We start from the raw sequence: 13,240 nt of genomic DNA on the forward strand, positions 1-13,240 counted from the left end.
TCTCCCATGCATGCAACAGTGATGATGCAAGAGCAGAATGACAATGTTCCCATTGTGCACACAGGGCTGGCCAACAGGAGTTCAGTGTTTTCAAATTTTCTATGGTCAAAAAGAGGAAAACAACAATGCTAATTGCTATCATTCTTATTTCAAAAGCGCCATACATCAACTATCAAGGCAAGCACACATAGACCCCAAATAAATAAAAGTGAGGCCATTTAACAGAACACAGCACTGACCTTATGAAGAAAGATTTATATAATTCAGTCCCCTTTATCCAAGTAATATAATCACAATACAACATCTCATTGATGGATAGTGAAATATACTTCTTGTGTTCCACAACTTCACTTCAAAAGCACTGAGAATCAAACATATTAGACACAAGGGACTGTCTTTCAACACTATGATAGCACTAGTGGCAGTGCATCAGCGATTTAAAATAAACTTAGATCATTCAACAGAGCACGTGAACCTGCAGGAATTCATTATCCTTAAGCCTACCCTAGTAAGGGACAGGAGAAAGAGCTGCTGATGTCTCCTTTACACATAGCTGTTTTCCAGCCCTAAATAATAAAGTGAAGAAAGGACTCTTAGCAAGCTGGCTTTCAGCAAGGGGAAACAGTTAGCTCAGCCTCACTTAACAGACTTATACAATCCACCAAATGAAAGCAAGTACAAAGGCTAGGTCTGTTTGACAGACTAGTTAATAACAAACACTGAATAAACCACTGTTTGAAATCCTGTTGCACAACTCCTAAAGAGCAATGCAGATGACATCATCTTCAGCGGAAACATTGCCACTGATTAAAGGCTTCCTTTGGCAATATTGTCATATTATGAGTTGTGAGCATCACAAAATCACCAAAAAGTCACCTCTGACACACATGGAGCTGTGCAACAAGATTTCAGTCATCAGATCTACATGATAACTCAACTGCTATGGGAGTTGACATTTACCTTTTCTCTTATCTAGACTAGAGATCGGGATATTTGTATACGCATATTCCTGTGCAACTGGACATAATGAGGGTCCAGCCCTCAGGGACGATCTGTCCACTCATGTGCCCTGCTGTGGCACTGATCCAGCTCATCCTTCCAATCACATCCAGAGAGCCACTCTCTTCCTGCTCAGCTGGCCACTCAGGCAGGAGAAGGGAGGGCAAGTTTCCTTGCACAGCTGCCAAGGTTTCCAATTCTACTTTTATACTCACTTTTCACTGTACCTCAAAACTCACTACCAACAGCTAAGTCAAAACATCATCCTACATAAAACTTACCTCAAGGACGTTACTGCACTGATAAGCTTTTCAGTTTGATCCGATACAGTCTGGGGAAGAATAATTTCAACTGGCTGAAGGCGTAAAATTAGACTTTCCAACTCTAAACGAGTTACATAATCCTGAAAACTACCAACGATAACTTCCCCTGTAGTAGGCTGGACAGCCTAAAATAAAACAAATGTAAACAAGTAATGTATTCAATTGCTATTGTAGTATAAACCTTTGCAACTGAGTAGTTTGTTTCTACTCTGAAACATAGCTTTAAAATAAAGAAGTGGAATCATTCATGCGATGGCCCTAATGAGGCATCAAGGATTTAAGGAATTATTGAAACGACGATATGAGAGATCTGCTTTCAACCCATTACCACCTCTAAATCTAAACTATTATCATTACATATCATAATTTAGTTAGAAAGACTATTAACATCATGATCAACCTCATATAAGCAACAGCAAGTAAGAAAACTATATAGACCAATTTTAAAACTGCTTAAGGCCACAGAAATTCCTGAGCAGTACTTACCACTATGCCTATGACAATATCCTGAGACTTATCTTTCAACTTTTCATTGCTTTCAGAGATGCAGAGGAGATAATTATCACACATGTCAGATTGTATTTCTTCAGCATCCACTGAATCATCGAGCTTCAGCAGAGGATTCACATTTAACAAAGTTAAAGAAAACTAGGTTTCGGATTAACAAATACATCACTGCACTTCAACTGGGCTATTGTGTGAAGTTGTACTCTCTCAATCTAGTCAAGGTTACTCTTTAACAATCTTAATATTGTGAGTAAAGGAAAATATCCGTTTCCCTGCACAGTCTGTTTTATCACCTCCTCTTTGGTGGTCACCTTTAACTAAAAAGCTCAGATGTTTTTCTCTCTTCTCAAAATAAAGGTCCTTAATCCACTCAATCATTGAGTTACATCTCTCAAACCTCATAGTGATGGCCTTTTGTGAAAGACAGGCAAATATCCATGATATTACAAGTGCAGCCACATCTCAGCGTGAGCTATTACAGACTTACCTAATGTAAGAATACTTGAAAAACTTACATTTTACAAATTTTACATCAGCAGATGTAAAATAAACATTATTATTTCTAGCTTATGAAGCCTGGGTGACACGAAGAGAGAAAAGATGTACATGTTAATATGGAACTAAGTCCCATCCTCAAAAGGGATTATCACTCTAAAGGTAATTTCTACTTATAGTAACTTCTCTCCACAAGTTACATTAAGTTCAAAGGAGCTTACTCATACGTAAGCCTGAGATGACAACAAGATGTTATAGCAAAGACACAGTAGCTACAAAAATATAAATATAATCATACAGAAAAACAAGATGCAATCCCATATACTTTATTCTGACTTTACTACAAGGAAAACTATATAAATTAAAATATAAGGATATCTTCTCCTAGAATTGTAGATTTTGTATACAATGCAGTTAGTTTTCGGGCAAAGACTGAGCTTCTGTTCTCTCCAGCAGCCTTCAAAGCAGCTGTTTCCATTTGTTTTACAACTCCAACCTGTGAGAGAAGCAAATACTGAGTATAAATACAACTAAGTGTCCCAATACCAAGTATAGCACTATGGATGGATGGGTATAAATCAGGCCTTTTAATTTTAACTGCCTACTATGTACACTTACCATATGACAATGTTTAACTAAAGAGAAAGTATTTGTTTTTCTCTCTGCATACTGCAGCTCACTATTCAACCGAGAAAATACACAAGAAGAGCAAACTAAGGAAGTGAAAACAACTAAAACAAAGTAATTCTGTAACTGTGCCATATATACTCAGTGCAAAATTAATGCATTCCATTAATTATTGAAAAACACATTACCCTATTTCCCTGAAAATAAGACCTAACCTGCAAATAAGCCCTAGTATGATTTTTCCGGATGATCTTAATATAAGCCCTACTCCAAAAATAAGCCCCACTTAAGTGAAACCCCACCCTCCACCATTGTGCAGCAACCAGAAGAAGATAACATGACTGTAAAATAAAACATCCCCTTAAAATAAGCCCTAGTGAGTTTTTTGAAGCAAAAACTTATATAAGACTCTGTCTTATTTTTGGAGAAACACGGTAATTTCTCTGCACATATTCATACTGTTTCAGTGTTCTTCCACAATGTGCATTAAGAATATGTCATTTCCTGAACCATTTCTTTTCCTCTGGCCTCTCTGTCTTTCAATCTGATGGACTGTTGTGACTCATCATAACTTTGTTGTAACATCAGAACAAAATTGAACACACTTGCTCCATCATGTCTGCTCAAACAAGTACTGAATGAGTGAGATGAATCCATATCACCCTTCCAATACAAGACCTCATCTGCCAAATACAGCAACTAACACTGACCTAAATGGTTCAGCCATCTGGCTTGATTTTAGGCAGTTTCCTTTAATGAGCCTGAAACCGTAACAATTTAAATAAACACACAGAAAAGTAGAAGCAGATGGCGAAGAATATATCACAAAGCAGTGAAATGAATATAGAGTTAAAGAATCAATGAGTCTGAGATTTACCTTTTGATGATTCCAAAAACAAACACAAAATCTGACTCAGATTATTTGTAATTCCAGACTCCAGATCAAGCACAAGCAAGAACAGTGCACAGTTGCACACAAATTATTTTGTTTGCAGAAGAGACTATTTTAATATATTTTCAATCAAAGAAGAAAAAAATGTGTAACTAGGAAAGCACAGTTCAAAACAAGAATAGCGAGAAATCTGGTTTTAAAACAAACCTTGTATCCCTTTGCTACAAGACGCCGAATATGAACAAATAGTCTGTGAGTTGGTATGCTCGCAGTCATAAAGTTGTGATTTTTATGACAGTAGATGTTCAGTTCCTTTGCAGCAATCTATAAAACATGAGAGCACTGAAAATACATAGATCTCCTGTGTGCATAAAGCTAGTTAATGAGGAAGTATCATCAAATAAAACTTTTGAAAAACATTCTCACAACAAAAAGAAGAGACTTGTTGACATGCTACTAGCAATGAATTTTAAGCAATTCTACAGAGGTTAAAATCCTGTTGCTTAGTGTAGTAAGTTGCAACTACAGCATAGAATCATAGAAAAATGAAGTTGGAAAGGGCCTACAAGGCCATCAAGTCTAAACCCCTGCTCAGCACAGGAATACAATCAAAGCATATCTGCTGGGTGATTAATGCCTTCTTGAATGCCTCCAGTGTTGGAGCACTCACCAGCTACCAAGGTAACTGGTTCCACCATCATACTGCTCTAACAGCTAGGACGTTTTTTCCTGATATTCAACCGAAATCTGGCTCCCTTTGAGTGCATTGTTGTGTGTCCTGCACTGCACTCTGGGATGACAGAGAACAGATCTTCCCCTCCTCTGTATGACAAGCTTTCAAATATTTGAAAAGTACTATCGTATCAGCCCCCAGTCTTCTTTTCTCAAGGTTTATCATGCCCAGTTCTTTCAGCCTTTCCTCACAAGGCTTGGTTTCCAGCCCCAATCATCCTTGTCACTCTCCTCTGAACTTGTTCCAATTTGTTAGCATCGTTCTTGAAGTGTGGTGTCCAGAACTCAACACAATACTCAAACTAGATTGAGAGAGTACAACTTCACACAATACCTAACCAGTGCTGAATAGAGGGGGACTAGCACCTCGCGGGATCTGGAAATTATACTTCTATTAATGCAGTCTAAAATAGCATTTGCCTTTTTTGTAGCCACATCACACTGCTGGCTCGTATTTAGCTTGTGATCTACGACAATTCCAAGATCCTTCTCGCTCGCAGTTTTGCTGAGCCAGGTATCCCCCATCTTGTAACTGTGCAATTGGTTTCTTTTTCTGAGGTGCAGTACTTTGCACTTATCCCTGTTGAATTTTATTCTGTTGCTTTCAGCCCAGTGCTCCATCCTATCAATGTCATTTTGAATTTTGTTTCTGTTTTCTAGGGTATTAGCTATTCCGTCCAATTTGGCACTTCCTCATCCAAGTCATTAATACAAATACTAAAGAGGACTGAGCCTTGGGGCACCCCACTTGTTACCTCCTCCCGGTTAGAGAAGGACCCATTAAGCATCACCCTCTGAGTACAATTCTGTAGCCATTTGTGTTTCCACCTGACACTTGATCTATCCAGTCCACACCTAGTTTGCTTGCTAATCATTATATCATGGGGCACTTTGTCAAAAGCGTTGCTGAAGTTAAGATATACATCTACAGCATTCCCTCTATCAGGGAGGTTACCTGATTAAAAAAAAAAGATTAGTTTGGCAGGATTTGTTCTTGACGAATCCATGTTGGCTTCTAGTTATTACTGCATTGTTTTCTAGGCGCTTGCACAATGACTGCTTTATCATCTGTTCCAGAATTTTGCCTGGGATTGATGTCAGGCTGACTGGTCTGTAGTTCCCAGGTTCCTCTTTTTAGCCCTTTTTGAAGACAGGGACAACAACACTGGCCCTCCTCCAATCCTCTGGCACCTCACTTCCCATGATTTCACTCACTTCCCATGATTTCAAGAAAATAATGGATAGCTATTCTGAGAGTTCTTCCGCCAATTCCTTCAGTACTCTCGGATGCAGAGATTTGAATTCATTCAAGGTAGTAAGGTATTCCTTGACTATTTGTTTATCTACCTCCAGGTACAATCCTGTCCCCGCCACTTGCACTTCCAATTTGTTTGGACGTTCATAGTGTGTCTTATGGGAAAAGACTGAACTAAAATATGAATTGAGCACCTCTGCCTTTTCTTTGTCCTCTGTTACCATTTTCCCATCTCCATTGCGGAGTTGTGCCCTGATGTCTTTTCTATGTCTTTTGCTACTCACATACCCGAAGAATGCTTTTTTATTGCTTTTAGTATGTCTAGCTAACCTCAGCTCATTCTCAGCTTTTGCCCTCATAATGCCATCCCTGCATTTCCTTGCTACTTGTCCGTACCCATCATCCTTGGTGGCCTGGCCTTCTTTCCATTTCCTGTACATGTCTATTTTGGTTTTTAAGTCCTCCCTGAGCTTTTTGTAAAGCCACACTGGCCTTTTTTGTCGCCCACTGAATCAGCAAGGATTTGGTGAGTCAACTCCTATCTAAGTTCCTCTGATTCAATGGGACTACTGTACTCTATTCGTGACTTACTACATTAACATACTGGGTATAAGCCATTGAGATACAGCAGCTCAAAAAAGGCCATTACACAAATCTTTTGCCAGTATCAATGTTATGATCCGAAAGTTTTGCCATTCTTAGAAACAGGATGGATAAAACGGTTTAGGACCTCGATATTTGGTGGAACGCCTGCTCCCACCAAGGTCTACCTGGATCACCCACGCGAGTCAGGAGGTGAGGCTGAGGAGCCTGACGCTGAGAGAGGCCCAGAAGGAAAAGACACGAAACCGGGCCTTCTCGGCAGTGGCTCCTAGCCTCTGGAACAACCTCCCTTCAGAGATTCGTGCAGCCTCTAGGCTGGGAATCTTTAAAACCCAATTAAAAACATGGTTGTACATCCAGGCCTTCCCTGCAGTCAATACAGTGGTGCCTCGCATAGCGAACGCTTCGCTATGCGATGAAACCGCATAACGAAGGGTCCCAGGCCATCGCTGGAGCGTTCGCTCAGCGATGGCCCCTATGGGCTTTTTTCGCTATGCGATGATCGCGCGGACGCGATCAAAGCATAGTGAACAGCTGATCGGCGGTTCCAAAATGGCCGCCGCTAAAACAAAATGGCGACCGGTTTTGCCTCGCTAACGAGGCATCCAAAATGGCCGCCGCAATGGAAGAAACTCGCACAACGGTGAGTTTTAAGTCCATAGGAACGTATTAAATCAGTTTTAATACGTTCCTATGGGCTTTTTTGTTTCACTTAGCGATGGATTCGCTGAGCGAGGGTTAATCGAGGCACCACTGTACCTGATTTCTTTTCTATTCCTTCTTATTTTATTCTCACTCTATTTTATTGTAACTGTATCAAATGATTATGTAATGTTCTTGTGTTTTATTGTTTTATCCTATACTGGGAGCCGCCTAGAGTGGCCGAGTAGACCAGATAGGCGGGGTATAAATCAAATACAGTGGTGCCTCGCTTAACGTTTGCTTCGTTTAACGTTTTTTTCGCTTAACGTTTATTTTTTCAGAGGCAGATTGTGCTTCGTATAACGTTTTTCCCTATGGGCGATTTTCACATAGCGTTTTTGGGACCATGCTTCGCTTAACGTTTTTGGTTTTAGGTCCCCTGCTTCGCTTAACGTTTTTTTTGTTTTCAATTTAAAAAGTGTCTTAGAAGGGTCCAAAACGGTTCTAAATGCTTGGATTCGTTAGAGGACCCCTTAAGTCATGTGCAAACCTGATTTGGCTTTGATTTGACGTTTCGTTAATTTTTTGTGAATTTTTGTTTTTTGGCCCATAGGAACCAATGGACCTGTCAAAATCTGACAGCTCCATGCTTTCCTATGGGGGAGAAAACAATTTACAAAAAATTAACGAAAGTTCAGATCAAAGCCAAATCAGGTTTGCACACAACTTAGGTGGTCCTCTAACGAACCCAAGAATTTAGAACAGTTGCTGAGTCTTCATTAATTTTTTGTGAATTTTTTCTTCCCCCATAGGAAATAATGGAGCTGTCAGATTTTGACAGCTGTCAAAAGTTGGGGGAAAAAAATTCACCATTAATTAACGAAAAGTCAGATCAAAGCCAAATTAACTTTTGCATCCGTTTTAGAGGGTGCAGAAGCTAATCCAAGCATTTAAAACCATTTTTGACCCTTTTATGACACACTTGATTTTGCAAAAATTGACTTCGCAAAGCCATTGAAACCTATTGAGTCAGCTACAATACATTCCAATGGAGGATACATTGTATCGTTTAACGATGTTTCCTATGGGTTTTTTCGCTTAAGGACGGCAATCCGTGCCTATTGGAACGGATTAACCGGTTTCCAATGCATCTCTATGGGAAATGGTGTTTCGCATAAAGTTTTTTTCGCATAAGGTTTTTTTTTTTGGAACCAATTAAAAACGTTATGCGAGGCACCACTGTAAGTCAAATAAATAAATAAATAAATGATTTTTAAAAAATCAAATTGATTTAAGTGATTTACATAGTCAAAATATCAAATTATTTAAAAAATTAAATCGTGATTTAAAGCCATAATTTATATTTCAAAAATTGGATTTATGATTATTTAAAGCAAGCAAACAAACAAACAAAACAGTTCATACATGCAGCACAATACTGTGGATAAGTGTTTTACCTCTGCGTCTTCTCCAAAAAATCTGTACTTATAACCACATTCAACACACAAAATAGCATCCTTATACTGCTTTTTCATTTCAAGGAACTGGAGCTCAAGTGGTGTATATACAGGTTTTGTTGTTTTTTTGAAAGCCGTATCAGAAATATTTTGGGTGTTTTCACATGAATTTGAGTCAAATGATTGGCTTATACTAGGACAAATTTCTTCCTGTGGAGGGAAGAAATTACATAAGCATGAAGAAATACACATGTCAACACTTAACAAATGTAAACGAGTCTTAGTCAAACAGAGGCTAAGTTTCCCAGTCAGAACCAGGGATGTTGGTGAGTCTTTGGGTCCAAGTCCCATGTCCGAGTCTTTGGTACCAAGTCCTGAATCCCAAGACCAAAATCTGAGTCCCTATTAAAAATAAGCTTTTTTCCCCCAGAAAAAAAGGGAAGGAATGGCTGAGGTCCAAGTCATGAGTCCAAATCACTGGGGGGGAAAAAACCCAAGTTGAGTCACAAGTGTGATTTAAGTCTGACTTGACACTGAGTCCCGCAACCCAAGTCCCCATCTCTGGTCAGAACTACTGAATTAATGCAGATTTGAATTCCAGCCCAACATTTCAATATCAAGGCATTCTTTATTAAACCGTATATACATTAGACTTTCTAGATCGTAGAAGAAAACAGAGCTGAAAGTCACACTAAGGTAATAAGCTGAAGCACACGATGGCATGCAGTTTCAAATACTGTACAATTCCTCAAAATGCTGTACAGAAAGATTGAGATAATGTGAGAGCACATACATTAGTGGCATGCAATGGTTCAAGATAACAGTTCTGCAAGTTCACTGCAGATCCTTTATTTATAGTCACTTCTCAAAGACAGGTATCAGGAATCATTTTTCTAACTTTAAATCCGGACCGTGTTAAATGTCCTATCCAAAAACATTTTACTGTTTATGAAGACTTCTGTCTCATCCCGTAACTGGTACATTAAATGTACTATACATAGATTTTTATATACATATAGCGAAAAAACACAGCTGCATAATATTTTCTATATTTTATATGGAATTCGATAAAAAAGGAAAAAATGTATAAAACATTATCAAAATATATAATTGCCAGAATTATGTGAAAAGCTAATGATAGGCTCCTAATAGCAACTTACTGCTAAGTAAGCCTTATTTAACTTAGTGAGGCTTTCTTCTGAGCAAACATGCATATAAAAGCACTACTTCAGAGAAACCCCTGTCACTGTCATCACTGAAACACTTATGCTCCTGTGACTATAAATTAAGGAATCTCAAGTAGTATATAGGAGCAATGAGGCAAAACTCCTATCTTTTCCACAGCTATGCTGATTGGGTGGGCACAAAATGAAGGTGACATGGCATTGTTTCCCTTTCTCCACGGAAAGATGTTTAATTTTTAATTTTATTTTCTGTACTCATCTTTCTTCTTAGTAGTTATAATGGGGACAAAATCCAATGCTAGCTTTCATGAGAGATCACCTTGATCCCTTTCAGAAGAATAGAGTGGCTATGGATGCAAACCCAGCTCTACTACACAGCTGCATTTGAAAGGCTTACACTTGCTACTGCTAGCAGCAGCTTCTGCACACACTACTCTCCAGGATTGCATTGGTTGAATTTCTCTCCATCAGACCCTTGCCTGCACCACTAATAAATATTGTAACAACTGGGGGGAGATTACAGGAGTATAGCTTTTGACTTACAAACTTAATGCGTTCCGGAAGGAAGTTTGTAAGTCGAAAAGTTCGTAAGTTGAATCAGCATTTCCCATAGGAATGCACTGAAAACCAATTAATCCGTTCCAGCTGTTTTTGGTTCCTAAATTGAGGGGCGGTTTGTAACTCAAATCATTAGTTCCCATAGGAACTAATGCAAAGCCAGTTAATCCATTCCTATCACTAGGACAAGACGGAGGTACTAAGGGTGGGCGTCCCCACAGTGGGGGGTTTGGGAAACTCCCTCTCTTTCGGGGGGGGTGACCCTCCCCGCCAAGGATGGGGTTCGCAGTTTGGGGATCCATCTGGACCCAGCACTTACTATGGAGTCCCAGGTGGCATCTGTGGTCCGAAACGCCTTCTATCATCTTAGGCGGATAGCCCAGCTGCGGTCCTACCTTGATGTGGGGGCCCTCACTACCTTGGTGCATGTGCTCGTAATCTCAAGATTAGACCACTGCAATGCGCTCTATGTGGGGCTGCCTTTGAGGCTGCTGCGGAAACTTCAGGTGGTGCAGAATGCTGCGGCCAGACTTCTCAGTGGTGTGAAAAAATACCAACACATTTCACCCACTCTGGCCGCATTGCATTGGCTGCCCATCCGATTCAGCATCAACTTCAAAGTGTTAACGATTACGTATAAAGCCCTAAACAGCTTAGGGCCTCGATACTTGACGGAACGCCTACTTCCACCAAGATCTACCCATGTCACTCGTGCGAGTCAGGCGGTGAGGCTGAGGAGCCTAACGCCGAGGGAGGCCCGGAAAGAAAAGACAAGAAATTGGGCCTTCTCGGCGGTGGCTCCTCGCCTCTGGAATAACCTACCACCTGATATCCGCGCGGCTCCCTCGCTGGGTATTTTTAAAAAACAACTAAAAACACTGATGTTTCGGCAGGCCTTCCCCTCAGCCAATTCCTGACTTTCCCTCTTCTACCTTTTCTAATGTCTGTCCCATTTGTCCTAAGTTTTCCCTTTATTGAAGACTGTTTTTATTTATATTGTCATATTATTGCTGTAAGCCGCCTAGAGTGGTCTTAATCGACTAGATCGGCGGGATATAAAATAAATAAATAAATAAATAAATAGGGGCAGAATATATTTTTTTCCTTTTAACCTAAGATGACTTAGGTTTTTAAAAAAAGGAAAGAAAAGAGGGAGGGAAGGAGGGAACAGACACCTTTTCAACAGATCACCTTGAAAAGCACATTTTCAATCAAGACAAGCCAATACAAGCACCTTTTGGGAGGAAAGGGGGCAGCAAAGGAGGGAGGGAACACCTTTTAAAAATCCAAAAATCCAAAATTTAAAAAAAGCCAAAAAATAAAAATACAGTCCGTACAGCACTGTACCAGGCAATACCAGGCAGTACCAGGCAGTCTGAAGACTGTCTCCAAATCCACTCTCAAAACGCTGGGAAGAGCAAGGAAGCAGACAGGCACCCTCTTCACTGGCCAACAGTTAAGTGAAAGTTCAAATTTCACGCTTTCGCCATCTCCCACGCGCTTTTTTTTATTCATAACTCGAATCTAAGTTTGCGAGTTGAGTCAATATTTTTCTATCAGAGTGGTTCGTAAGTCGAAATGTTTGTAAATAGGGCCGTTTGTAAGTCGAGGATTGACGGTATGATTTTTCCACTTTGCTATACAGTAATGCTATATGATTAATTTAATGTATATCAGTAAGACATTAATTTTAACTAACCATGACTATTTCAATGTCTTCATTATTCTTGGTTTCAATTCATCGCCTTTTCCTCCAAGCAATCTGCTATTTGTTCGATTAAGTTTAAAGATTCATTAAAGTTCCTGAAACTTATTAAGAATACCACTCACCTGTCCATCAAATACTAGTTTAAACCAAAACAGTAACTGGATTGTAACTGTTTTTCATCCTAAAATATGCATTACTAATTTTTCCAGATTTTGACTACTGTACTTCCATTCTTACTCTACTGAAGTAAAAGTTGAGTTAGCAACTGAAGCCCTAAGGCTGCATGTGGCCCTCAACTTCATTTCAAAAGTTTTATGAAAGAGATTAATTAAATCTTCTGAAGTCTGTTCTTCTCCTGGCAGTCTGTTGCAATGGAAAGATGAATAAGAGAAGGGAAGGAGGTGGGGGAAGTGGGAAAAGTTTAGCTTTGGCCTAATCAACTCTTAGATTCAACTCTACCTACAGTCACTGTGTAAACCCTGACAATTTCCCCCCTTCCAGCAAACATCTGAGCTCCACTTCAAACATGGACCAGTCTGTGCCCAGATCAATGAATAATCTGTATAAGACACCATGTTCCTTAATCCAAAAATATGTATTCAATAATTAAATTAAGAGGCACCAAGGCAAAAAACCCTACTTACCTTAGTAGTGTTCTGAGTTTCATTGTTTCTAATCACATGCTGACGGCTTTCTTTCAAATCTACTGATGGATGAGTTCTGTTACTTGGATATTCCAAATTGCTAGAAAATTCTCTCAATTTTTCCAAAGTCTTTGGACATATTTGAAGGGGGCCACATTTCTTGGGTTCTATTGTATTAGCAAACAACAACAAAAAACTTGTTTCAAGTTAAACTTGCCATGTCCAAAAGAGAACTTCCCATATTTCCTCCCAAGCCCTTTCATTTTCTGCATATATTTGCTTATCCATTTACTGCTTTTTTTAAATTTCAGGTCTGTGCCAGATCTTTCTTTAACACAACAAAACTGTATCAGCAATGAACCATAACCCACTCACACTGCCACCATTCCTGCCACCACTCTAGTGATATTACACATATATCCATGACTACAATTAACTCTTAAACATATAGACACATAAGAACAGGACATGCAACTAACTACCCTGACCCCACTTTGCTTCCCCTTCTGTTCTTCTGAATTAGATTTTATATTATAAACTGTTCAGGACAGACATCTGCCTTCTTGTATTCTTTAAAGTATTATGCACACCAATGGTACATTATACAGTATATT

At 39.4% G+C, this 13,240-nt stretch overlaps 1 protein-coding gene and 1 long non-coding RNA gene across 3 annotated transcripts in view; one reads left to right on the forward strand and one right to left on the reverse strand.

The window, feature by feature from the left end:
- Positions 1 to 13,240, reverse strand: part of MSH3 (mutS homolog 3) — a 103,783-nt gene that overhangs the window by 85,482 nt on the left and 5,061 nt on the right. For both annotated transcript variants that reach the window (XM_072992608.2, XM_072992607.2), the window contains exons 3-8: positions 12,627 to 12,793; positions 8,533 to 8,742; positions 4,051 to 4,167; positions 2,701 to 2,820; positions 1,809 to 1,949; positions 1,281 to 1,447 (exon numbers count right to left, since the gene is read on the reverse strand). In XM_072992608.2, the coding sequence (XP_072848709.2) occupies positions 1,281 to 1,447; positions 1,809 to 1,949; positions 2,701 to 2,820; positions 4,051 to 4,167; positions 8,533 to 8,742; positions 12,627 to 12,793 (922 nt within the window). The remainder of the gene's footprint in view (positions 1 to 1,280; positions 1,448 to 1,808; positions 1,950 to 2,700; positions 2,821 to 4,050; positions 4,168 to 8,532; positions 8,743 to 12,626; positions 12,794 to 13,240) is intronic.
- On the forward strand, positions 7,197 to 8,961 carry LOC144587060 (uncharacterized). Its single transcript, XR_013542226.1, has 2 exons — positions 7,197 to 7,353; positions 8,322 to 8,961. It is a non-coding gene; the product is annotated as an uncharacterized LOC144587060 (long non-coding RNA).

This window comes from Pogona vitticeps, chromosome 2 (genome assembly GCF_051106095.1).
Source record: "Pogona vitticeps strain Pit_001003342236 chromosome 2, PviZW2.1, whole genome shotgun sequence".
NCBI lineage: Eukaryota > Metazoa > Chordata > Lepidosauria > Squamata > Agamidae > Pogona > Pogona vitticeps.